This window comes from Aptenodytes patagonicus, chromosome 2 (assembly GCF_965638725.1).
Source record: "Aptenodytes patagonicus chromosome 2, bAptPat1.pri.cur, whole genome shotgun sequence".
NCBI classification, from domain to species: domain Eukaryota; kingdom Metazoa; phylum Chordata; class Aves; order Sphenisciformes; family Spheniscidae; genus Aptenodytes; species Aptenodytes patagonicus.
Window position 1 is genome coordinate 124,011,796 of NC_134950.1, and position 27,728 is coordinate 124,039,523.

A 27,728-nucleotide genomic window follows, 5' to 3' on the forward strand; every position below is an offset into this window, starting at 1 on the left:
GAAAGACAAAAAGAATAACATACAATAGAACAGAATAGTTCAACTGGAAGGGACCTACAAGGATCATCTAGTCCAGCTGCAATGTTGTTATTATTCTGCATTAGTCTGCACAATGCATCCTCTAAACACATACATTAAAGAAAGGACTTCACCAGAAGTGGACTTTCCAGATTACCAAAACTTTTAATCATTAATTGTTAAATTGGAGTTTGAGAAGGGAAAAAAGAAAAACCCACACTGCTAGTTTAGTTAAATGGTCAGGATTTTTATTTCCATTTCCCTCTGTCCTTCCGGCCTGAGGTGAGTGCTGAAGAGCACAGCATCCCAAGAGAGCTCTCTTCGTTGTGCTCCCATCACTGCCGTCTGTGGCGGCGGCACTTCATGTACAAGCCCCAGATAAATTGGCATTTAGGAACCAAAATGCGCTTGCATCCTCGACAGCAATTCACTCTGCCCTTTTCCCTCTACAGTCTGACACCGTAGGTGCAAAAACTCATTAGGCATCTATCAGTTTAGGTCAAACGTATCCCACATACTTAACTTCAGTTCAACTCAGAAATGCTTGTTCTTGGTGACAGGTGACTATACCTACTGCTCTGTTGCAACTCAAGTTCAGGCAACCAGATTTGGCCCAAGCCCTGCTGTGAAAGATATTTGAAACAGCTACATCAATTTGGTGTTTTCACCTTCAACCCAGTGCATAAAAATCTTGTTTTCCGAGTACTCACCCAGGACAGAAGACTATGGATTCTAGTTTACATTCAGCTTGAAAAAAACCCTGAATTCTCATCTGCAGATTCTGAGTGTAACCTACTCTTCAAACATAAACATCTTCTCCCCCCCCAGCTGTATTAATAATTTAGACCATTATTTTAGGCAGATGAGCTCATCTCCACAAAACATGCAGGTGATTACAGACAAACATCCTTAGCCTCTGCTAAGACAGTCCTTGCAGCAATGACATTCTTATTTCTAAAAGTTCAATAGGAATAATAGTCCAAATATTTCGGCTTGGCCGAATGAAAAATCTTGGACTTTTGGGCTACAATGCTCTTTAGCAAGGATTCTCTGTCCTGTTCATTAACGTGACATTTCAGAGCTGCCAACAGGCAAAAACAACAGGGAGGAGACAGAGGAAAGGAGAAGATGCTGAAAGCCAGGTTGACTTCAACTGGCTCACTGTTTCTGAAAAGCTGCTAGGAAAGGAGCCTGGTATTCCCATTCACTCGGCCGTTCCTCCAGCTCTCAATGCGGGTGGCAGCGTGCTGGGCCTTCTGGCTCAGCACAGCACTCGGTCTCCCTCATACCATGCTAAATAGTCCCATCTACCTCAAAGGTGACAGCACTGGATGACGCGGGAAGGGGACCAGGCAGGGCTCATGCACATGTCCAGTACACTGGCAACGAGGGAACTGTTTAAATCGCTGAAGTCAGCCTGCCTAAATCACACTGCAGGCAAGAACTACATCCATGGAGATGACCAGGTAGGCATTCACCTGTATCTACCCCTGCTCAAACAAAGTGTGATCTCCACACATCACTGTCTGGATGACCTGCAGTAATTTTTTAGGCTAATCTTTGATGTGCTGTTAAAAGTAATGCCTGTTTTCAAAGAATGTATGTATGTAATTTCACTGATTTTAGTGGGAGTACATCAAGCACATATATTGGATTCTTCACATTAAATATCTGCAAGAGATCCTTGTTGACTCCCCTTGAAAAAGCTGACTTTGTTTTAACCTTTTAATCCATTTTCTTCTAACAATACTGAACTATTTCTGTTGTGCTAAGTTTTTCACTTGGCTCTTAAAAAATGTGTGTCTAATGCTGAAAGACATCTACCGCTGTGCTGCTAAAAGATATAATACACAATGTTCTTGCAGGATAGATAATTAATTACACTTTAGGTATACAACATACACTACAGCAGTTTGGTGAACATGACTTTATACGAATACAAGACAGTCCATATGGTTTCGTTTCTGTTTGAATATCTGCAACTAGTCAGTAAGTCTACTCACTCCCCTCCCAAGCTAAATGCTTTCATATTAAGTGACTGTACCTTTCATGCATATAGTTGACTCCGAGTAACAACTGTATAAACCAGTCTATTATTTGTCTTTGAGTGAATATCTTCCCAGACTCTTTGTACTCTTGAATTTTAAAGTCTAGATCTCCACCCTGAAAAATATCACAACATATTTGTACATTTAAAGTAAGTTTTTAAAATGTCTTCTCCTTCGTCAAAGTACAGGACTCCACTTTCTTAGACCTTCAGACTCCTACCACATAGTCTGTAAAATTAACGCTTGCATGTGAGTTCTGAACTCTCCCAGCACCAAAAGCATACACAGCTGAGGATCAAAATGAGATCAAGCAGTCTGGCTGCATAGGGAAAGTAGGTCAGTTTTCTCTGAGTGTTACACAACATCATCAAAGTTTTCAACTATTCTCACTTCATGTCACCCAACTTTAGACATATATGTCTGAGCTGGTGACCTCAAACTCCCTTTATAGTTAACACAAAAGAACAGGCACCTGTATAGTGCAATTATCTCTGCCATCTAGCTGTGTACCTTAGGAAGGGATGGATCACGTAGAAATGCTTTTTCTCTGCAAAGGTTTATGATGAGGGTCTACATTGACTGGCTAATATGTAGACACCTAAATCAAGTAAAAGGAATCTGCCCCAATGGGCCCAAATAGGTTTACAAATTTGGGAAAAGCATTTCCACTTAAGTCAAACATTGCACAGTCAAGAGACACTCTCATTTATTATGTTGAAATAACCATGTCAGCATCAAAGAAAACATGCTGTTCTCTTAAGAATTAAAATACAGTCTCTTTAATTATGATACTTTGTCCCTCTTCCAAACTCACTTTTGCCAGAAACAAAGCAGAATTAAAGCTTCAAAAGCTGTAGCATGTGTTATTGTAAATACTTCATTAAAACTACAACTGATCTTGAAGTAACACTAGAAATGGAGCAATATGACACACAGTAGGCAGTGAAAATAAACCAGAAAATATATACCGAAAAAGACTCCTTGAAAACTTTAAGTCAGACATTTGGAAAAATCAGTTGAACAACAGCATGATGAAAGAGGTTTTTGAGGACACTTATATGAAAACTGTTCATTTTGCTAAAACATAGACAGATGGTTGTCAGCTGGTTGTTTATCCAGTTTATAAAATAAATGGATTTTGTCTACAAGAATACACATTAGTGGCAAGCACTGTGTTGAGGTAACTAATCCCAGAGCAAAGGGACTGTAAGTCTCATTGTACTCTAGTGACTAAGTACCTTACATCAGGACAGCTTATTCTCCATAAATCATTACTTTTACATTATACATTCTGCATAAAATTGGAAGTTTTATGTGCCATATACAAGAAAATAGTTTAACCTGTACAACTGTACCTGTACCACCATTTCCCATCATCAACCCTTCCCTTCTCCGCACTGTTGACTCTCAACATTTTATGATCTCGTCAGCATTTCTTGTTTTTCTGTTCCCAACACCACAGTGCTTCGTACTGCTGCTACAAAACAAGCAGGTTCTGTCCTTGAAGATCCATACATTTCTGTCCTGTACTTTGACATGAATTTACAGTCATTTCTGTGGTCCCTGAGGTTCTAAGTTACAACATTCAAGAGTGAGTGTGTTAAAAAAAAGAAAATATTTTTGTCATATATGAAAAATGTGTTCCCTGACAATGATGTCCTGCAATTTTTTAATTGAAATGTCTGAATCACCTCATTCACTAGGGAAGGGAATATGGCTTCAGTTCTCCATCTGCCTCCCTGCTGCAGCCCAGAGAGAAGCTCTTCTGGGAACTTGGAGCTCTCAGCAGCTGCTTCCCCTTTGCAACTCCCAATGTTCAACAGCTTCCCCCTGGCTGCTTGCAGCAGAGCAGAGGAAGGAAAGAAAAAGTGTTGCTGGGTACCTCTGCTGCATGGCAACAAGATGGGCTGTGTCTGAGCCTACTCACACACCTCGAAAATAATGACTCACCTATTCCAGGCAGCTGCCCCAGACCATCCAGAGCCAGCTGTAGCAATAGCCCAAGACTCAGGGGCTGTTCAGACATGTGTCAGCTGGCTACTGGCCACAAGGGACTATGTGCTATCCAGGTGAGGACAGATGAAGTGCAGCAGGCTCCAGTCACCGTTTCTCCCTGTCCCAGTGTGTCCTCTATCACAATCACACATTGCCATGAAAAATGCAAAGAAAAGAAGTGTAGGACCTACAGAGTTAGGCTGGTGGGTACTCTCTTAAGTTGGGGGACATTTCCTTCAAAAGGTCTAAGGAGAACAAAAGCAGTTGAATAAAGTACTACATGCGCCCTCAAGTAACTGTATGGATTTTTACCTTCAAGCAGAGAAGACTGGTCTCAATGTCCTACAATTAATTTAACCTTGATTTTGTGTCTAAAAAAGGAAAACAAAAACGCATCATAAAAGATTTGCTGAAATACTGCTGCCATGAAACTCTGAAGAATTTTGTTAACCCAGTTTTGCATTTTGGAAGGTCAGCATAATGAAGTTCATAAGGAATTTAACAAATTAAATACATAGGGAGTTTCCAAGCTGCAGTTTCTATTTAAATGTCAAGACTCTCAAATACACCAGTAACTTATTTAAAACAGCTTAGCATCTAGAGCTGATAAGGGGAACAGGCACTGATTGCTTTAGTTATTCCTTTTGCTCAGATTTCCTTAGCATATGTATACTCACATCACAGCTGAGACCGCAGTGAGGAGACAGAAATAATCGTCTGGGGGAAAGTACAAGTAGTTCTGGTTTATGATGTGTTAAAATGATGCAACTTTTAAAGTAACTACTTTATAAAAACTGTATTTTATTGAAATCCAATTTATGTTACAAAATGAAATCCAAGGTTCATGAAGGCATTTTTGTTTGAAATCTGACTTATCTGATAATGTTTATAATGCCTGTAAGATTTTGATTCGGGAAAACTGCCAAAGCAGCTCAAAAAGATCAAAACAGAACACATATACTTCTTTTCTATAATTTTGAGTGAATTCAGTTATAATAAAAGATGTCGAGTTGAGCAACGGAGACCAATGTTCTCTTTTGTTCACAGGACGGGTATAGCACGGGGCAGCTGCATTGGAGGCTCACTCTATGCTACTCATGCAAGAATGAACAAAGTACTGTGGCTAATGAATAAGTCACAGTACTTTGCAGAAAACAGAATAAGGCTCAGAGGGTAGTTCTGTTTCCATGCCAACTTAATGTTTATTCTTTATTTTGAGTCTGCCCAAGAGTACCAGTTACTGCCAATCTGGTAATTATTCTATGCATGAGAAACTGAATGTACTAGATTTCCAAACAAGGATCAGGTAGCAATATGTTCTTCTCATTCTCAGTTTATGCACAATTTAAACAGGCATCTTTTAGGTAAAAAGATCCAAATCCCACCACATACAAAGGCAGGTTATAAACAAGCAAATACGGAAGTATACCTTCTGGAAATACTCCCACTAAAATAGAAAAGAAACTTTATAGCACTATGAGAAACCTTGCTTAGTACTTTCCTTGTCTGAACATTCGATTAAATACATCGTAATTACTTAAATGAAATGATACTACATAGTACAGCCTTTTCTGAAAGAGTCAGAAGCACATCCTAGTGGACCCACTGTCATTCTGGCCTTATCTAGCAGACTCAAAACTGAAAAGATTCAGCTGCATAGCCAACGCAGCCATTTCCTCCTCCTTCATTTGCTTTGCTCTAATACATTCTCATGTGTTTGAGTACATGGCTCCTGGATCCTAGGGTAACTGCACCAAAACGTTTTCATGCAGGGTAGGTTACATTGCCTGAATAAAAATATTTCCAAGGGGTGCTGCAGCAGCTTGTGATTACTATGGTGATTGCTATCATGCTCTTTTTTATTCACCTATAACTTTATTCCAGATGGGGAAAGAAAAAAAAAAAAAAAAGAAAAAAGCAGTGGACCAAAGCCACTAGTCCAGCTCTATAATGCTGCTGAAGGCGCTCCTTTATTCCTACAGGCTTAACTGATCTGGTGTTGAGCCACTTTCTACCACTGGTAGAGAGAAAATGAATCTTAGTGCATGGGAATATCTGAGCAGTTAGAATAACCCTTCAGTTCTGAGCTCTGGATTTCCACAGAGAGTTGGCAGTACCAAATTTTCAACAAGCCCCAGCTGTCAGACATTCAGGGAATGACGCAAAGAGCTTCTGCATGGGTGTTAATATGTGAACAAATATTCAGATTGCATAACAGAATTGAACACTTCAGATTTAATTTTTAAAAATCCCAGCAACAAATAGGCATTTAACTGTCATCAAAGAAAGCTTCTAAGGAAGCAATGACTGGCAGGAATAGTACTTCTTTAATTATTCACACCAAAGCTGAATGATTGAAGAAATGTGATTCGTTAATACAAGTCTGACTGGTGGACGGGTAACCCAGTAGTCCAAGGTCATTATCTTCCAAAGCATTTCAAATGTCTAGCAGAGCACAACTGAAAAGTCTGCTTCACAGTTTCATAAAAAGATCACTGTATGTATAACAGGTTATATGTTTTAAAACAGCACATCTATATTTAATACAAAGTAGGCACTTGTTTTATATAAACTTTTAAAAAGCTGGCTTAAATATGTATAAATTCTTATTTTAAAGCCTTAAGACAGATTTCATCAATATGTTTTTATACCAAATGCTGGAGTAAAAAAGCCTGGTAGCTATACTGTAGTATATCCTGCTTTAATATTTTTTGCATCCTCTAAACTCTGGTCTTTGACTCACACTATTCTCCACTTCATAAAGGCAATGCTGCTACCAAACTCATCATCCATATGACCGGGCTTGAGCTTCTTTTAATCACCTCCAAATCACAAGTGAGTTTTCCCTTCCTCATTTACACCAGATGTCATACCGTGCCCCTGTACTCCCAGTTTCATCCTCTCTTACCTATCAGTAGTACATATGTGGTAAAACCTTTCTGAGTTCATCAACAGATCTGGTAGTGTGTCTGCGTTTAAGTCTTTCTTGTAATACTGATTATAGTGAATGAAATGAACTTGTGTTTAAAATTTCCTCTTCTCTGGTTTGTTTGTCTATGAGCTATGAGTCTCATGGGAGCAGGTAACATTGTTTATTTGAAATATGCCTAACAAGTAGCAGGTGATACCACAAGTAAGAAATACGAGTAAAATTCAAACTAAAACATTAAAGAAAACTGGGCTAGGTTTCTTTTAAGACCCTATTTTAATGCACACATTCTGTCAAATTTCTTCAAAGTAATCTACAAATCTCACCTCGCAGTATTCAGTGATAATGCAGAAACTATCTCGCTCCACAAAGCTTGCATAAAATTTGACAATGGCTGGATGGTCTAATTTGGAGAGTAGCTGTGCTTCCAGATTTGCTTCAACTGTTTCATTAGGCTTTAGGTCTCCAACAGAGATTTCCTTTAGAACCTTTCTAGAAGAAAACAAGAAATCTTTATATTAATAAAAATAGAAAAATCACATAATGCTCAAAAACCCATCATAATTTCTTTAAATGCAAAATAATAACATTAACCAAGTATTTGGCAACATGAAATGATGAGGCAAATATGGGTAAACAAAGAGAATGCATTAAAATGCAAATAAATATGCTACTCACCATAGCGATTAAGCAACATTTTAAAATACTATTTTGAAGTATTTTTCCCACTAACTCTCTACTGCACTGTTTTCTTCATGACATGTTTTCAGTACTATGGATTAACGTATATTTATGAATTGCTGTGGTTTAACCCGGCAGGCAGCTAAACACCACACAGCCGTTTGCTCACTCCCCACACCCCGCAATGGGATGGAGGAGAGAATCAGGGAAAAAAAGTAAAATTCATGGGCTGAGATAAGGAAAGTTTAATAGGACAGAAAAGGAAGGGAAAATTATTATTATTAATAATAATAATAATAATAATGATAGAATATACAAAACAAGTGATGCACAATGCAATTGCTCACCACCCACCGACCGATGTGCCCAGCAAGTCCCCGAGCAGCGGTCCCCCTGGGCAGCTTTCCCACAGTTATGTACTGAGCATGACGTCACATGGTATGGAATACCCCTTTGGCCAGTTTGGGTCAGCTGCCCTGGCTGTGCCCCCTCCCAGCTTCTTGCTGGCAGGGCATGAGGAGCTGAAAAGTCCTTGACTGGTGTAAGCACTACCTAGCAACAACTAAAACATCGGTGTGTTATCAACATATTCTCATACTAAATCCAAAACACAGCACTCTACCAGCTACTAGGACAAAAATTAACTCTATCCCAGCTGAAACCAGGACAGTATCCACCCCTTATTCTGTACCATCTACGTCATGCCCAGATCCCACACTTTCCAATACATCCCAATTAATCACCACCACTTTTCCTGTCTTTTAATATATACACACAGATTTCATTCCCTTGGTCTATGGGCCATCCCTGTAAAATGTTCATTGAGTTCATTTAGTCCACGACTTTGGGCTCCATCTGTCATAACAGTCCTTCAGGGCAGGAGAGATGGTGTGTGGTGTTGGATTGTTGCATGCTGAAGCCAGTTCTGGTTGCATTATCGCTGTGCTTTGCTTGGTTTCATCAAAGTTCATTCTTGATTAATCTAGGTGATTCTTACTGTAATACTGTTGATATGGCATATAGCCACCACAGAAGTGATGATATACAACGTAATATAGCAATTAACATTATACAATTTAATTCATTGGCTATTCTCACCCATAACCATCTGACTTCCCCATGCTCCCACATCAGCCACCAAGTGCACCCAGGTCCCACAGATGGGTTTGCCTTTGCCTGAGGCAGGAATAACCCAAACTGTTTTCCCCAGCATATTTTTAATGTGCACTACAGGGACTTTATCCCCTTCTACAGTACGTAAAAGTTCTGACTGGGCAGGGCCAGCTCAATTGGCAGATCCCCTAGTGCTGACTAACCAGGTGGCCTTTGCTAAATGTGTATCCCAATGTTTGAACGTCCCACCACCCATTGCTCTCAGCGTAGTCTTTAACAGTCCATTGTATCATTCAATTTTCCCAGAGGCTGGTGCACGATAGGGGATGTGATACACCCACTCAATGCCGTGCTCTTTGGCCCAGGTGTCTATGAGGTTGTTTCGGAAATGAGTCCCGTTGTCTGACTCAATTCTTTCTGGGGTGCCATGTTGCCGTTAAGACTTGCTTTTCAAGGCCCAGGATAGTGTTCCGCGCGGTGGCATAGGGCACAGGATATGTTTCCAGTCATCCAGTGGTTGCCTCCACCATTGTAAGCACGTGGTGCTTGCCTTGGCGGGTTTGTGGGAGTGTGATATAATCGATCTGCCAGGCCTCCCCATATTTATATTTCAGCCATCGTCCTCCATACCAGAGAGGCTTTAACCGCTTGGCTTGCTTGATCACAGCGCATGTTTCGCATTCATGGATAACCTGTGCCATAGTGCCCATAGTCAAGTCGTTGTATGTTGCATCTCTTCCTTGGTGACCTGAGGTGTCATGGGCCCACCGAGCTATAAATAACTCACCCTTATGCTGCCAGTCCAGATCCACCTGAGCCACTTCAATCTTAGCAGCCTGATCCACCTGCCGGTTGTTGTGACGTTCTTCAGTGGCCCGACTCTTGGGTACGTGAGCATCTACATGACGGACTTTTACAACCAGGTTCTCTACCCAGGCAGCAATATCTTGCCACAATGCGGCAGCCCAGATGAGTTTGCCTCTGCGCTGCCAATTGCTCCGCTTCCATTGCTGCAACCACCCCCACAGGGCATTTGCCACCATCCATGAGTCAGTATAGAGAGAGAGCACTGGCCACTTTTCTCAATCAATCAGCAATCTCTAAAGCCAGCTGGATGGCCTTTACTTCTGCAAATTGGCTCAATTCACCTTCTCCTTCAGCAGTTTCTGTGACTTGTCGCATAGGACTCCATAGAGCAGCCTTCCACCTCCGACGCTTTCCCACAAGACGACAGGACCCATCAGTGAACAGAGCATAGTGTTTCTCATTTTTTGGTAGTTTATTATACATTGGAGCCTCCTCAGCACGCGTCACCTCCTCCTCTGGCGATATTCCAAAATCTTTGCCTTCTGGCCAGTCCGTGATCACTTCCAGGATTCCCGGGTGACTGGGGTTTCCTATTCAAGCCCGTTGTGTGATCAGTGCGACCCACTTACTCCATGTAGCATCCAAGTTGCATGATGTGTACATGGGACCCTCCCTCTGAACATCCAGCCCAGCACTGGCAGTCGGGGTGCCAGGAGGAGCTGCGCTTCAGTGCCGATCACTTCCGAAGCAGCTCGAACCCCTTCATATGCTGCCAATATCTCTTTTTCAGTTGGAGTATAGCGGGCCTCGGATCCTCTGTATCCCTGACTCCAAAACCCATGGGGTTGACCTTGAGTATCCCCAGGTGGTTTCTGCCAGAGGCTCCAGGTAGGGCCATTCTCCCCGGCTGTGGTGTAGAGCACATTTTTTACATCTTGTCCTGCCCGGACTGGCCCCAGGGCTACTGCATGAACTATCTCCTCTTTAATTTGTTCAAAAGCTTGTCGTTGCTCAGGGCCCCATTTGAAATCGGTCTTCTTCCGGGTCACTTGATATAGAGGGTTTATGATCAGACTGTAATTTGGAATGTGCATTCTCCAAAAACCCACGACGCCTAAGAAAGCTTGTGTTTCCTTTTTGCTAGTTGGTGGAGACATGGCTGTTATTTTGTTGATCACATCCATTGGGATCTGACGACGTCCATCTTGCCATTTTATTCCTAAAAACTGGATCTCCTGTGCAGGTCCCTTGACTTTACTTTGTTTTATGGCAAAACCAGCCTTCAGCAGGATTTGGACTTTTTTCTTCCCTTTCTCAAAAACTTCTGCTGTGTTGCCCCACACAATGATGTCATCAATGTATTGCAGGTGGTCCGGAGCTTCACCCTGCTCCAGTGCAGTCTGGATCAGTCTATGGCAAATGGTAGGGCTGTGTTTCCACCCCTGGGGCAGTCGGCTCCAGGTGTACTGGACGCCCCTCCAAGTGAAAGCAAACTGTGGCCTGCACTCTGCTGCCAAAGGGATTGAGAAAAACGCATTAGCAATATCGATTGTGGCATACCACTTGGCTGCCTTTGACTCCAGTTCGTATTGAAGTTCTAGCATGTCCGGCACAGCAGCACTCAGTGGTGGCGTGACTTCATTTAGGCCACGACAGTCTACTGTTAGTCTCCACTCTCCATTATACTTTCGCACTGGCCATGTGGGACTGTTAAAGGGTGAGCGAGTCTTGCTGATCACTCCTTGGCTCTCCAGTCGACGAATCAGCTTATGGATGGGAATCAGGGAGTCTCGGTTGGTGCGATATTGCCGCTGGTGCACCGTGGTGGTAGTGATTGGCACCTGTTGTCCTTCGACCCTCAGCAACCCCACAACAGAGGGGTCCTCCAGGAGACCAGGCAAGGCAGACAGCTGTTTAATTTCTTCCGTCTCCAAGGCAGCTATACCAAAAGCCCACTGGTACCCTTTTGGGTCCTTGAAATACCCTCTCCTGAGGTAGTCTATGCCAAGGATGCCACAATTTTCCTGGAAGAACCCCCTTTTGTGATTGTTTTTCCTTGCAACTCACATACCCATGCCTCTAGGGTCAAGGCAGGTTTTCCATCCCACTTCCTCATGTCCCCTCTGTGGTCACGCAGGTAAAACCACAGGGTGGCCCGTGGTGTGTACCCTCTATATCCTCTCTCTTGAACAGAGAGACGCTTACTCCTAAGGGCTGAAATAGTGGTCTGTACAGGTGGGGAGTAGGACATATCCTCTCTGAGTTGCTGGACCTCCCGGGACAGTTTCTCCACAGCTGAGACGCAGGCCCATAGGGAGGAAGAGAGACTTTCTTTGTATTGCCAGAGTTGACCAGTCAATTCATCCACCATTTGTTCCTCTCCATCTTTCCAGGTCATCACTGCCAATGAGTTGGCATATGACGATGGTGCACTCCTTACAAACTTCCACCACATGGGTTGTGTGCACTTGACTTCATCTGGATCTTCAGATAACTGTTCATTGTTCAGGTCACCATAAATCACCTCCAGCACAGCTAATTCCCTCAGGAACTGGATACCTCTCTCCATGGTGATCCACTTGCCTGGGTGACATATACAATCTTCCTTGAACAGATACCTTTCCTTCACGCCTGACAAGAGTCGCCTCCAAAGGCTGAGGACTCGTGTCCCTTTTCCAATCGCTTTGTCAATGCCCCCTTCCCTAGAAAGGGATCCCAGCTGCTTGGCTTCTTTACCCTCTAATTCCAGGCTACTGGCCTCATCATCCAGCATTGGAGCAGCCAGGTGACAACGTGCTCACCTAGACGATGACTGAAATCTTTTTGCATATCTCGCAGCTCACTGAGGGATAGGGATTGGGTGGTTACCATCTCATTTATGGGTTCTGCCTCTTCCTGCTCCTGTTCTTGTGATGGCCCTGGTTTATCTTCATCCCTTACTAAACAAGTTGATTTTCTTGTATATTTCTTCTTGTGTATAGGGGCAACAGATACTGGCACGGGTTGGTTCTCTGGTTCAGCCGCAGTGCCTGTCGTGGGGGCTGGAGTAGCCGCAGTGCCTGTCGCTGGGGTTGGAGTAGCCACAGTGGCTGGTGCCGGGGGCTGATCTCTGGATGGTATTTCTTAAATAATTGTTTAACCTTAAAAAGACCTGAACCACATTCAGAAGACATAGCAATAGGAACATGCTGGTTTGAACATCCCAAGGATATTCAAAATTCTCAAAAGCTGTTGTAACTAGCCTGAAGGAGAAAGGGATAGTGAAGAAGCGGGGGGAAGTGTCCCCCTTTGTCTCCCCCATAGATTGGTTCCCCGAGGAGAAAAGGTAAAAGGTGTAATTATTAATAGTTTCCAAAAGGTGGCTCCCAAGGTACAGAGATGATGGCAATGCTGAGTACAAATACAGAAGTACAAATACAGAAGTATAAATAGAAAAATTAGTCTCACGACCAATAATTTTATCATATCATAAACCAGTAGTGTTAAACAGTGCAGCAAAATTATATCATTGATCCAGGTCCCAGAGGTGATAAACAGCACAACAGGGAACATATACAGCAAGTAAGGTGTTACATAACACAACTTTGAGAACAGGCACAACAATTTTGAGAGTAAATTAATGAACATTGTGACCAGTGACTATTAAACCAATACGATAAATGCTTATAACAAATTTGTCTTAACATCCTCTGGTCAGATCTGTTGTTATCTCAACCCTTCGTGCCCCACGCTGGGCGTCAAAATGACTGAGGTGGTTTAACCTGGCAGGCAGCTAAACACCACACAGCCGTTTGCTCACTCCCCACCCCCCGCAATGGCATAGGGGAGAGAATCGGGGAAAAAAAGTAAAATTCGTGGATTGAAATAAAGAAAGTTTAATAGGACAGAAAAGGAAGGGAAAATAAAATAATGATGATGATGACGATGACGATGATGATAAAACAATATATAAAATAAGTGATGCACAACGCAATTGCTCACCACCCACCGACCGATGTGCCCAGCCAGTTCCCGAGCAGCGGTCACCACCCCCCGGCCAACTCCCCCCAGTTTTATATACTGAGCATGATGTCACATGGTATGGAATACCCCTTTGGCCAGTTTGGGTCAGCTGCCCTGGCTGTGCCCCCTCCCAGCTTCTTGCTGGCAGGGCATGAGGAGCTGAAAAGTCCTTGACTGGTGTAAGCACTACCTAGCAACAACTAAAACATCGGTGTGTTATCAACATATTCTCATACTAAATCCAAAACACAGCACTCTACCAGCTACTAGGACAAAAATTAACTCTATCCCAGCCGAAACCAGGACATAAACATAAATAAAAAAATCAAGTCTAAGTGATTTCAAACCCACTCAGAGCATATGCTCAAGATTCATACATGAGATAAGGAGTAGCAAGAAACTGGTTTTGCTGCTTCTGCCAAAGTCTCCCCATGGAGGCATGAGAAAAATCACACAGAGGGTAATATTTCTGTGACTGTTTTTCTGGTGATAAAATCAGGAGGCCTATTTTTTTTCTGAAGATCAGCCTGCCCTTCACCTGAACACCTAAGTGGAAAGTGCAAATCTGGATTTGTGGCTGAAACCTAATTCTACTGTTTCAAATAACTATAAATTTCAGTGTTTAACATTTGTTTTAGGAGGCCCTAAATCCCCTAAAGCTGAAAAAATAAAAGGGATTTTTCATATTCTTCAACTTCAACATGTGAACATGCCATAGGAGAAATTGTTGTTCAGACTTAGCTCTATACAGTACCTGGAGTTGGGGAGTTTACTGTCAATTTGTCCTGGAAAAAAACCCTTAGTGCAGGGAACTATGAGGAAGCATATTTTGCTGGGATCTTCCTGATGAAATGTTTAAAAAAAGCATACATCACACAAAGGCATGCCATTTCCATCTACTTTACCAGCCGCTGAAGAATGAATCATTGGTCTACGTCTGAAGGAGCCGTTTGAGACTATTAAAGAATACCATGGTATTTTACTGAAACAGTGATGAATTTCCAATAACTTCTGAATACATGGAAGGTAAGTTCCACACTGAAGGGATGTCTTCACAGTGCTTTTAGTAATTTCCCATTCAATACTGCATGGTTGTAAAGTCACAGTAGTTAAACATTACAGCGATAAAACCATAGTAATTCACTTGATCTAAGGAAAAAAAGCTGTATTTCTTCATAAGAAAATTTATTCCTAAATATCAGCCATCAGTTTCTGACTAACAATGCATGAATTTTTACATAAACTTGCCTAATCCCCATCTGGCAGTGTGATGAAAAAAACATGCCGATTGATTTGTCAGCATCTCTAGAGACAAGCTTCATACTACACAGACAGGTAATACCTACTGCAATCTTCTCATCTTCAGTTGACATGGGGACATTATTCCTTCCTTCATATAGATCATGTCACAGAACTGACAAACAGAATGAGTCCTTGCTAAACACCACTTAATACAAGTTTCTTGTATACCCAAGACAGCAATAAAAGCCTGATGTGTTGATGTGTAGGGATAGCTTGTCATCTTAGTCACTCAATGATTTTGATGCTGTCATCAGCTGTCAGAAAACAAGACAAGTGTTTTTCTTATTAAAATTCATTCCCAGAAGAACAAATCAGGAAAATTTACTTTTGTAAATAAGGTATTCGTTTTCTGCAACACAATGCTAATTCATATCCAGAACTGGAAGTCATTTGCATCTAGAAAGAAAACTTTTGTGGTGCAATCAAGATTAAGCATATCTGCGTGCCACTGGTATATGTGTGTACTGTTTCTGTATGTAGATAAGGTTTGATTTTACTGAGTTTAAGATGACAACCAGACTTTATACTTTCTGCAAAGCTTTTGATATCTACTTTGGTAAATGCGTTTAAAAATTAAAAATACAAATTTAAAAAACTCTACATTGATTAAGTATTGACAAAGAAGTTATGTCAGGGTCTCAGAAGTCTCACAGAGAAAATGAAGAATAGTCTCCAGATCTAAAGTGGCTCTTTTCTGATTACTTTAGAAGAAAAACAATGAAGCTAAAAGTCTTCAGTCAGAATTTAATCTATGCAAATTGACTACACTTTTCAATACATAAAGCACCTAAAGAGTGCTTAAATTTACTCTACCCCACTTCAGTATTTATACAAGTAACTTCTACCCTAACAGGCAGCTAAAATGGGCACTTTCTGTGATTTACAGGACTCCTAAGATATCACCAGGGATGCCAAATTTGAGTTGTCAAATAGGCTGATAGATCCATAAAGCTGATAGTCTTTCTGCCTGTCAAAAAAAAAAAAAAGGTTAGTAATCACAAGAAAACAACAAACTTTTCTTAGCTAAACAATCCTGACTGTATTTCCCCTCTACCAACAAAACCCAGCTCTACACTTCGAAGGAGACAAAGTGTTTCTGTTTATATGATCCAACCTGCATTTTAAGGTTGATTTATAATAAAAAGCTATCACTGCTCTAATTCAGCCATTGTACTTGTGTATCATCTGCATGCATTGAACAGTTTAGAAACATATAGTTAGTTGTTTCTAGTAGTTTGTAGTTAGAAACACTACAAAGTATTTTAAACAAACCTTTTGAAGCATGTGACATGAACGTTTATTATGGATATTGGGAATAATAGACTCTTCTGAGATTTTGTCAAGACTCCATCTGGAGTATACAGGTCCATCTGAAAGTCAAGTATTTTCATGAAACCTGCCCCTATATTTTCCACCACTTAGGCTCAAGTATTAAGCACATTTAAAAGGTCCAAAACTATTTGCCTGAACTAAGAAATCATAGATTTAGGTGGCACATACAGAAAAACAGGTAAAAACACTAAAATGTGGATGCCTTCCAAATACAATACTTAAAACTACCCCTTTTGATATAATGCTAAAAGAGATGTACTAATTTAAATTTATTTATTATTATAAATTCCACCTAATTTAGAATACAGACACATAAGCAGATCATAGAATCATAGAATCATTTAGGTTGGAAAAGACCTTTAAGATCGAGTCCAACCACAAACCTAACACCGCCAAGTCCACCACTAAACCATGTCCCTAGAGATAAGATAAAATGCCAGCGAACACACAACTAGAAAACTTTGTTATAGAAGTGCTAGCAGATATCTTAAACTTCAATACAGAACAAAAGATTTTAACTATGTGGAAAAAGCCCTAGTCTTACAATTTAATAGCGCAAAGACACTTCGAACTTGATTTTGAACTGACCACAACTGAAAGAGCCTCATAGCGAATGCATTCGCATCTTAAGAGTAAAAAGCGCCGGCTGTCACTATTTACATCCATCCTGGAGGAAGCTGAGTCTGGTACAGGTAACAGCATCCACCCCCCCCCCAGGGTGGGAAAATAACATGAGAGATAAGCCCACTCCCCACAATGCAGAAAGCAGCCGCCCTGCCTCCGCAGTGCCCGCACCTCAGCGGGCTCACAGATCTTCCCCGGGAACACCTTCTGGCTTTCATCAGCAAAACCTTGCTGGCTTGCATTGTCACGCTTTGAAACGCAGCCAGGCCAGCACACCGTGTCTGAAAGCACAATAATGTGGAGCAAATGGGGATAAATAGAGCAAGAGTTAAAACAAGAGAAAAACAAGCACGAAGGTGGAATCCTCTAGGATGCAGACACCCAGTGGGAATCCTTTTTGAGCTTTACTAGTGACTGACAATATGCCACAGCAGTGTTTATCTCACTCTATTTGCACTGATCTAAAATTAAATGTTTTACAATCCATCTGGTATTTGTTTACATTGATGACATACTTTATTATTATATAATTTGGTTTATTGGATCAGATGCAATTCTTAAAAGAAGAGCCTTTCTGAAAACGCACTCCATTTGTTGAGTAAACTGCAACATTAATTATTGACTAGGTACATTTGCTTGCTGATAATAAAGTAAAAGAAATATAACTCTCTTAATGTCAAGAATAAATAGGTCAAACTACCACAGAGAGGGTGTGCTCTAGGAATGTATGATCAAAATTTGAAGGTTTTAATTAAATAAAAACTTCATTTTACACAGGCAGTCGTTCAGTTAATTGCAGCCTGACATTAGCAAGACCTGCTAGCAGGTAATCAGCGTGCACAGCTGGGAATTTATCATTCCATATAGTTTATATTTCCAAGTCATCCTGAATTCAATATGGAGAGAGGTGGCATAACCCATAACTGTGTATTGTATTTCTATCCACTCTGACCTTTGTAACACTACCTCTTCACGCTGGTAACTCCTCAGTACAAGGACCACCTGCAACTCTGTAAAAAGGTATCACCTCGTCTGCAATTGGATCTGAAATTGGTCACAAACAATAAAATAAAACGAGTGCCTGTCTAATTAATGATGTCTTAAATTCTATTTATCAAACAGCAAATGGAGAAGGTATACTACAAATGGGGACCAAAATGATGAACAGGCGACAACCCTCATGCACAAGTCCTGTCTGCACAGCAGCTTCCATTGTATTAAAACTGTTTGTTTCGGAAATTCAGTAACAAGGACATCATCTGCATACAGACAAGATGAAATCACCCATCATTACTGCTTCTCGCAGTCAGTTGCTTTCTAGAATATCGCACAGTTGATGAGATTGGCACATTACAGCCATCAGCATAGTTCTAAAATCATTATTTTCGATTTCCATTGATAGATTCCGCACCGAAAATGTATTACTGGAATCTAATTTTTGATACATCGTCCTGCCTGTCCCCAACTTTAACTGTCCTTTCTGTACCATTTACATTCAGATATTACAGATTCCCTTTGATCTGACATTCCACTGTGCACATGAGGTACTCCTCATGTAAAGTTACTTGCCCACTGTCAGGCATTATAGTTTCTTCACGTTTCCTTTCAGACCTATCACATTTGCACATTTGCACATCCAGCTTTTATTTGCAATTGAGATACTTTACTGATTTTATATGGCACCCTATTGCCTGGAATCTACTTCCCTCACTTAGGTTGGTCTTCTAGTTCCACTGTAATTTTCATCTAATCCTTACCCATCATACATACAGCTATCCTGTTACTAATAATCTTACCAGGTTTCTCTGCCTGGCGTCAGTCACTGGCTTCCCTGCAGCATTACAGCTTAGTATCAAAAATTAAAAGAATCATTATTTACATTTTATCCATTAAATTTGGAGCACCAGTATCTGCATGCTCAGATACTTTAAAGACATTAATTCATCTGTTAAGGAAAGATGGAGCTGGTGAGACCATGAAATGCAAAAAGTCAGCATACACAAATCAGTCCAACCTAGAATGAATACTTCGTTTTAGTTAAGGAAAGAAACACTCACAATAAATTAAGAGCACTTGATTTCTGTGGGAAAATCAAGAAGATTACCACAATTCCAATGAAAAACAAACGATGAGTGCTGTTTGCTATTCCTACTTACATATATATGTTTACTCATTAGCCAAAACATTTCAAACCCAAGTATTACTACACAACTTCTTAAATCAAATGTTGGGCCCTTTTTATCATTCCCATGGCCATTACTGATTTATTACTAGAGCCATAAACCCATTTCAAACCTAAGTATTGCTCCACAATTCCTTGAATCAAATGCTGGACTTCTTTTGTCATTCCCATGAATACTATTGATTTATTAGTAAAGCCATAACAATTGGCAATGATTGTTTTTTACTATCCTCCAAAATAGCCTATTCATGCTGTTCACACGAACATTCATAAACATTGAGAACTAATTTTTGCAGACGACACCAAGTTGGGCGGCAGTGTTGATCTGCTTGAGGGTAGGAAGGCTCTGCAGAGGGATCTGGACAGGTTGGATCGACAGGCCGAGGCCAATTGTACGAGGTGCAACAAGGCCAAGTGTCAGGTCCTGCACTTGGGTCACAACAACCCCATGCAACGCCACAGGCATGGGGAAGAGTGGCTGGAAAGCTGCCCAGAGGAAAAGGACCTGGGGGTGCTGGTTGACAGCCGGCTGAACGTGAGCCGGCAGTGTGCCCAGGCGGCCAAGAAGGCCAATGGCATCCTGGCCTGTATCAGAAATAGTGTGGCCAGCAGGAGTAGGGAAGTGATCATCCCCCTGTACTCGGCACTGGTGAGGCCGCACCTCGAATACTGTGTTCAGTTTTGGGCCCCTCACTACAAGAAGGACGTCGAGGTGCTGGAGCGTGTCCAGAGAAGGGCAATGAAGCTGGTGAAGGGTCTGGAGACCAAGTCTTATGAGGAGCGGCTGAGGGAACTGGCCTTGTTTAGCCTGGAGAAAAGGAGGCTGAGGGGAGACCTTATCGCTCTCTACAACCACCTGAAAGGAGGTTGTCGCGAGGTGGGGGTCGGTCTCTTCTCCCAAGTAACAAGCGCTAGGACAAGAGGAAACGGCCTCAAGTTGTGCCAGGGGAGGTTTAGATTGGAGATTGGGAGAAATTTCTTCACCGAAAGGGTTGCCAAGCATTGGAACAGGCTGCCCAGGGAAGTGGTTGAGTCACCATCCCTGGAGGTATTGAAAAGACGTGTAGGTGTGGTGCTTAGGGACATGGTGTAGTGGTGGACTTGGCAGTGTTAGGTTGACGGTCGGACTCGATGATCTTAAAGGTCTTTTCCAACCTAAATGATTCTACGATGATCCCTGAGTTAACCACTAAGAATTCAATTGCTATGTGAGCACTGTAATATCCGTAGATGGATTAAATATAAAATCATTTTTTGAATAAGCACTTTAAAGAATTTAAGTGCTTAAATATCTTTGAATGGTGATGAGATTTTATAAATTTACAAGTGAAATGGATGATTCACTTTTCATTTCCATCAGCAAGTCACAATTATAGCACCTACAAACATTTTTTGAGATGCCTAATTTTCAAATGCTCTAACATATGCCTAACACTGAACAGTTCAGCTCATGATGTAAACAGTTTATGGTTATTTGAAAATTAACAGTTCCTAATTAGTATCCCAAAGAAATGAGAACGTATTTTCTGGGACAAGATCATGAAAGAGAACACTGTTGAAATAAATTAGCTTCAAGGAATACAGCCTATATCATTTTCTTCTGCACTGAGCAAAATCTCATATATACAAAGGGGCATACTTATTTTTGACCAAATTATTTTTGGTCAACCACACATGCCAACATTGGAAAAATCAGTAATTATAAACCAAAACAGAGTACTTGTGTTATCCTCCACAGAACTGAACAAGCCATATTACTACTGCACAAAAGCATCCATTAACATTATTTATTTAGATATTCAAATGTACTTATTTTGAAGAATTCTTTTGGACATTTTGGGTTGTCATCTACATTGATTAAAAATGACAAAATAAAAGTGGACATTGATTAATAAAGGAAGAATTTTCCTCTAAAACCATGTTTTTGAAACCTAGAATTTTTTTCCTTGACAGATATGAAAAAATAAAATGTAATTACATTTATAGTCTATTCATACGTTTCAGCTATAAATCAAATACTAATAGACTGTGATTGAACTGAAGAAATTTGCTCAGGAAAAATACTAAAAATTATTATGGGGTACAGACTAAATACCTGTGAATGTACTTTTTTTTAGCAATACTTTATCTCTACATGTTGCATTATCACCATCTACTGTTCATTCATCCTTTTTTCTACAGCCTAGTCTTGTTTAAGAATGTAATTAAATGTCATGCTGCCACTAACCTAAATGGAATTTGAGAGAGAAATGTGACAAGGACTAAATAATTTGTTTATTTTCTGTATCTTTGAAGACTTAACTCCATCAAACACCAAATCATCTAAACCAGGCATTTCTCCATTGTGATTTCATTACACATACTCGATACATTTCACTATTAACTGCTCTCTGCTAATTAATGTTCCCTTTCAGAAAAAGGAGATACCGTTAGAGAACTCAAGCTTGGATGCAGCATTTTCTGTTAAAGCATTATAATATGATTAAACATCTCACAGTTGCCATGTTACATTTCTTCAACTTGCAGCCTTGGGCTACAGCATCTGCCAAAAAGAATTTTCCTTGTATAGGAATTAGTTTAAATTTTGAAATTAGTTTCCGTTAGAAATTCTGAAGAAAGACCCTCATATCACCTGATCTATATGAATCAGTTTACAGAAAACAGACAATTTTGAAGAACAGGAAGTTGCGAAGGGAAACCAAACACACTAATAATCGCTATAAGAATGTATTCCATAGAAATTCAAATAAAACATTTCCTCATGTAAAATTTAATCGGCTCTTCCCTGAATGTAAATATATTTGTTAGCAGAATTATGTTCCTTTCAATGTTGCAAGGATATTTATGTCAACAGTATTGTCCCTTCAGTGGAACTAATTCCCATAAGTAATTTAAATACTAATTGCTGCAACTTTAATGAGAAAACTCACTCTTCCTACATGTCTCTTTCCAGCAGGCGTTTCCTTCAATGTTTATTTCTGACATGCATTGAATTATCTATGGTACAAAAAAAGAAAAGGGGGTGTGTGTAGAAAGAGATAAAAGCACAGTTTATAGCTTTACAAAAGCATATTACTAAATAGTCTACAATCAAAGGCAAAGAGAATCAAGCGATGCTGAGGAAATGGTATATAACTTCTATTGTTAGATAAACTCTTTTAACACTTTCTAGCCCTGCCGAGTATGATACTGTGGTCTTAGAAATCAGTGAAACGTGCAATTCAGAAATGAAGCAACTACCCAGCAACACTGAAAAGTCATTTTAGAACACACGAAGGGCACACCATGCATGTAAGAGAAACAGTGAACTAGGAATTACGTTTACTAATGTGTCACATAAGCACAACCAAAAAAACAGGAAAAAAAGAAGGAAAAATACACTGACTGTCCAGCAAATCTGGAATTTATTCCACTCACTGCAGCAGTTTTCTCATTACAATGTACTGAATGCAACAAAGAGCCAGAGGCTCTTTCTGCATGGAAGGAATGACAACATCCTTGATGCAGACTTAAGAGAAAACACCTTGCCAACAAGGGTAAACTGCAACAAGATACAGTAGACAGGCATAGTCAAATACTGCAAAAACATACTGTACGTTTGAGGCAGGTGGTCACAGTTCAACCTAAAGTAATAATACTGTATCTCTCCATTTTCTTACTAAAGCTAGCTTACAAATGCATAAAAACTAAACATCAGTTTCAAAGACAGAAGTGATCTCAAGGCATTTGCTTAATTACAAAAGCATTCAATTCTGTCTCTGCCGTGCACCTCAAAGAACCAGTAATTTACCAACAATGCCTTAAGCACAATTCTCCACTCAATGTTGAAAATAATGCTTGTAAACACTTTGGAAAACGATGAACTTTAACCATCAGCACCACTCACGGCCTGCACACAAGATCACAACATTGGTGGGTGCTGCAGCACTGAGCTCCCAGGAGCTCAGCTCTGTGGGGGATGAGATTTAGAGTAAACCCAAGTAATATTTTCTTTAAGGAACTCTGCCTCCCACTCACATAAATTAAAGACCTAGTTAGAATGCACCCCAGTCAAATGGACAAATCCCACTGAAAATGAAACAGTAGGCTACTTAGACAAAGAAAAGTATACTAAAAGGAGAGGGGTAAAAAAAAAAAGTAAAAAAGAAAAACCAATAACAATACCACCAAAGCTCAAAAAGATGACCATGCAGATGTAAAAGTTGTATCAGACGTTGCTGCAGAGCATTTTCACAGGCACCTACGTTACACCAGCTGAACAAAAGGTCCCAAGATATTCTGAGTACTCACCCTTTGCTTTCAAAGAACCCACAGAATATCAGGTTTTACATTTTTTGAAAATGAGGGACCTAGAAATTATAACAAAGGAATTGCTTGCGCAGAGGCCTGCAGCTTTAAATTGCCAAATCCATCACCAACATGGGCAGTATAAAATCTCACATCTGTGCTCTAATGCCAAGCTTTCCTGCAGCCCCCACTAGAGACTTAGCCAGCACAGGGACTTTCCAAACTTTCGTAAACTGAGCTCTAAATAAATTGTTCCAGGGTGAGATGGTCCATTTCTTGGATTCCTCTGTGTTGTAACCATCAATTCTGTTGTTCTATAAATTTTAGCAGAGCATCCCTCTGCAAAGATGCATGTATGTGTTTGTAAAGCATAGCTTTACTGGAGAGAGGAACGCAGAGCTGCAGCGGGCTCTAACAGTAGCTTCTGTCTTCTGTGCCTGTGTTGTACTTCGGCACCGTCACATTCCCACTGCAAGGGAGGTCTGCAGCTCCTTAACTCCATATGCCAAAGGCCGGTGAGGAGCCCTACAGTGCCATGCTGGGCTGCAGGAAAAGCTGGGCACTGACAGGGATGCGGGAGGCAAGGACTAAAGCACCTTCCCACACAGTCTCCAGTGAGAACTCCTTTGAATGAGTCCGGGGTTATCAAACCCGTCTCTGAACCAGCATCGGCCTGCACTGGAAATGCTCTGAAACAACTGTGGGCATAGCTGCAACTGCCTACCAAAACTGAAACAAAACATTGACAGTTTCACTCTCTGGCAACCTCCGTTTGCAGGTGTACTCTTAAACTAAGGCACAAGAGCACCAGCCACTCTTACGGAGGTTTCAGCGAGGACTTCGACACTTAGCTAGGTCTTGACTCCCGTAGCATTGTTCACAGAATATGAAAGTCATGCTCAGCCATTCGAGTGGAAAGCTCGTGAAGGCTAACTTCTTAAACTGCTCTAGCTAAATCAAGCAAGACCTTTCTGTCAATGTTCTTCTTACCTCTTATTTGGGGCCAAGAATGCCTGTACACCTTAGTAGCGATGGCAGCTCAGCTGATACACGGCAGCCTGAGCCTTACACAAAGAAGCAGAGGCACACTTGACTGAACCAAGCAAAAGATGGTTCACTAAAAAAGCTTATTTGAAAATAAGCAGCAATCAGGAAGGTCCTATAGGAAATGCACCTTTGTTCAGTTTCCAAGATGATGAATATCTGTTCACAAATCTAAAATGACCTGATGGATTCTAGTTTTAATTTCTAGTTTTTATTATTAAATGAGGGAGAAGAAAAAAGGAAAACAGCACGATTAGATGAACATGCACATGACAACTGGCAGGGAGTCATTTGTTACTGTTTTAATCAATCCAGTGTCAAATGACCATTCCCTTGGAATACCTTCAGAGAGGCAAACAGGCAGCAAACACGGGGATTTAACGATACAGCAATCTGCTGATTGTCACTTGGATATTCGTAAGTTACAAAACTCTTCCACCTTTAGATTTTATTTCATGTGTTATAAGAAGTCATAAATAATTGAAAGTCATGTGATAAATTATTCAGCTAAGTGCAGAGTTTCCAAGGAATCATAGCATGAGTCTGGATTAATGGTATAATGCAAGTCAGGCGCAGAAGTTGAGCTGACACCCCACAATTACCACACACAGGAGCAGTCCAGGGAGTTTGGCGCTTCTCAGCGTGTGCTTTCCACCACAGGGACATATAAGTACCTTGTGAATATTTATGAACTAGAAGTCCCTATTGCCTACTGTGTACTTCAGCTGCTTGCCCATGCATGGTTATGAATTAGTGAAACTTAACCCAGAGCTTCACTTGGCACAATTGATTAGGACATTCATTATCTATAAGTGATAGCACTGTCATTCAAGACTACTGCTGAACGTAAATCTCTGCTTGTTGTGGTTTAACCTCAGTCAGCAACTGAGCACCACACAGCCGCTCCCTCACTCCTCCCCCGGGTGGGATGGGGGAGAGAATTGGAAGAGTAGAAGTGAGAAAAACTCGTGGGTTGAGATAAAAACAGTTTAATAATTGAAATAAAATAATAATAATTGAAATAAAATAATAATAATAATGTAATAATAATAATAATAATAATACACAAAGCAAGTGATGCACAATGCAATTTCTCACCACCCACCTACCGATGCCCAGCCAGCCCCCGAGCAGCGGCCCCCCCGGCCAGCTTTCCCCCAGTTTATGTACTGAGCATGACGTCACATGGTATGGAATGTCCCTTTGGCCAGTTTGGCTGTGCCCCCTCCCAGCTTCTTGTGCACCTCCAGCCTTCTCAGTCGGTAGAGCAGGGGAAGCTGAAAAGTCCTTGACGAGTGTAAGCATTACTTAGCAACAACTAAAACATCGGTGTGTTATCAACTTTGTTCTCATCCTAAATCCTAAACACAGCACTGTACCAGCTACTAGGAAGGAAATTAACTCTATCCCAGCCAAAACCAGGACACTGCTATAAAAGACTTTGTCTCTAACCATAATTACCTGTTATAATTAACTGATAAGCGACTCAGGGGGATTGGTATAAAAGTGACTGCAGGGATATTACTGTAAAAATGCTGGTTCAATCCTGCTACTTTCTTTATACAAACCAAGTTATCTAATTATTTGGGTAGGTCTAGGTCCATGATGTCCAGAAACAAACGCAAACTCCTCAGAAATTGAGATAGACTTTTGCAAAATCATATGCAAGCCAAGAATCGAGGCAGGGGGGGGAAGGGGACGGGGACAGACACCTGCAGACATCCTGCATTTTGAAGATTATTTGTAAATTTAAGTAAATTTTCTCTGAATGTACCAGTAAATTAAAAGCTATACTGACACTTCCTTCACAAAAATTCATATAAACTGTTTCCTAGACACAATATTGAAATGCCTTCCTTCTCTTTATCATTAGAGATTGCATTTGAGCAGGTCATTGAGATGGTAGAGTTTTATAAGACAGTACTGGCTTGGTAACTGCTGAGCTGCCAACTTTGCCAACAAATGGGTGTGACTTGAATTTCCTATCAAGTAAGATCTGATAAGCTTCAAAGCATTTACATGTTATATGTTAGCAAAGAACTGAAAGTAGATATTAAATACCAAGTACACTGGAAAGTTGTAGAATAATTCATAGTGTAATTGTCCCACCAGTGTTCCAAAATTTTTCCAATTGTCCTAAGTTTAGTAGCTTTGTCTACCAAGGAAAAAATTGTCTGTCTAGCAATCACTACTCAGGGAGTTACCGTCCAGTTTCAACCAAATCTGTCAGAAGGGAGGCAATTTCACAGATCTTAAGATGACCTTATTTAATGATCTAAGTAGGAAGTGCAAGAGCCTTAGTGGCCCCTGGATCTCAAAAGTTACACATTGTTTGAGCTGCCAAATGACCAGTGTATATATACCAATCATCTCACCTGTGCACGTGCTCAGGGACCACCATGGCTTGACCCATCTCTCTTGCAACCACTAATTGGGGAAATACAGAAGGAAAACACAAATACGGGAGGGATATGACAGGGAAGGGAGAAGCTGGAGCTATGATTAGAGGAATTAAAAGAAAACGGGGGACATTCCAGAAAAAGGAATGTTGTCATAACATGTGTGGTAAAAAAGTAGGGCTTCTTGCGGTAGGTTAAAGGAACAGAGGCTGCAAGTCTACAGGAAACTAGGCTTCCCTCCTGCCATGCACAGACCAGCTTGTTTCCAAACTATAGAACTGACCCCCATGATATTAGGCTCTAGATGAGGATCGAGCATCTACAGTGTAACTAAAAGTTCTGCTAATATTTAGCAAGATTAAGGTATCAAGGAATGATTTCTCAAGTAGTGGCCCAGTTATTTTCCACAGCCTTGCTACATGAACACAGGCAAACTGTTTAACCTCCCTGTTTATTGCCCATTTGCAAAGTGGATAAAAATACTTCACAGCTCTGAAAAATGTTTTCAGGTCCCAGAATGGTAAAGGTGCTAAATGCATGCAAAGGGTCATTCTTAACAGACAGTATTCCATAGTGGGCATACATGGGTCTTGAAAAGTGACTGAGTAGCACTCTTTATCCTTTGCTAGTAACATTATACAAATGTAAAGAAAAGAAATGACACTTGGGTCCAACTTCATTACTGGTGCAACTTTACAAAAGAAAAAGAGGAAAATGAATGAAAACATATAGGAAGTAGCTTTTATCCAAATTAAAGCTACCATTTTTTCTTCTTAAAAGAGCCAAACCCAGAGCGTCTAAAAATTTGTGAAACTCCACTAATGGGCAACTAGTGATGTGCATCCCCATGTATCATGCCTAAATTCAGTTCAAACCCTGGAAAAGATTAAAAACCACAGCAAATATTTGCAGGAGCATCCAATCCTTATTTGGACTCCAGTTACATATTAGCTAAATCAGTTTGC

The 27,728-nt window shown here is 40.8% G+C and overlaps 1 protein-coding gene across 3 annotated transcripts in view; it reads right to left on the reverse strand.

The window, feature by feature from the left end:
* NEK11 (NIMA related kinase 11) overlaps window positions 1-27,728 on the reverse strand; it is a 110,452-nt gene that overhangs the window by 74,000 nt on the left and 8,724 nt on the right. For 2 of the 3 annotated variants that reach the window (XM_076331068.1, XM_076331069.1), the window contains exons 3-4: window positions 7,317-7,482; window positions 2,063-2,181 (exon numbers count right to left, since the gene is read on the reverse strand). In XM_076331068.1, the coding sequence (XP_076187183.1) occupies window positions 2,063-2,181; window positions 7,317-7,482 (285 nt within the window). Of the gene's footprint in view, window positions 1-2,062; window positions 2,182-7,316; window positions 7,483-27,728 lie in introns of those variants that run through there. The other variant, XM_076331070.1, reaches the window with a different exon arrangement.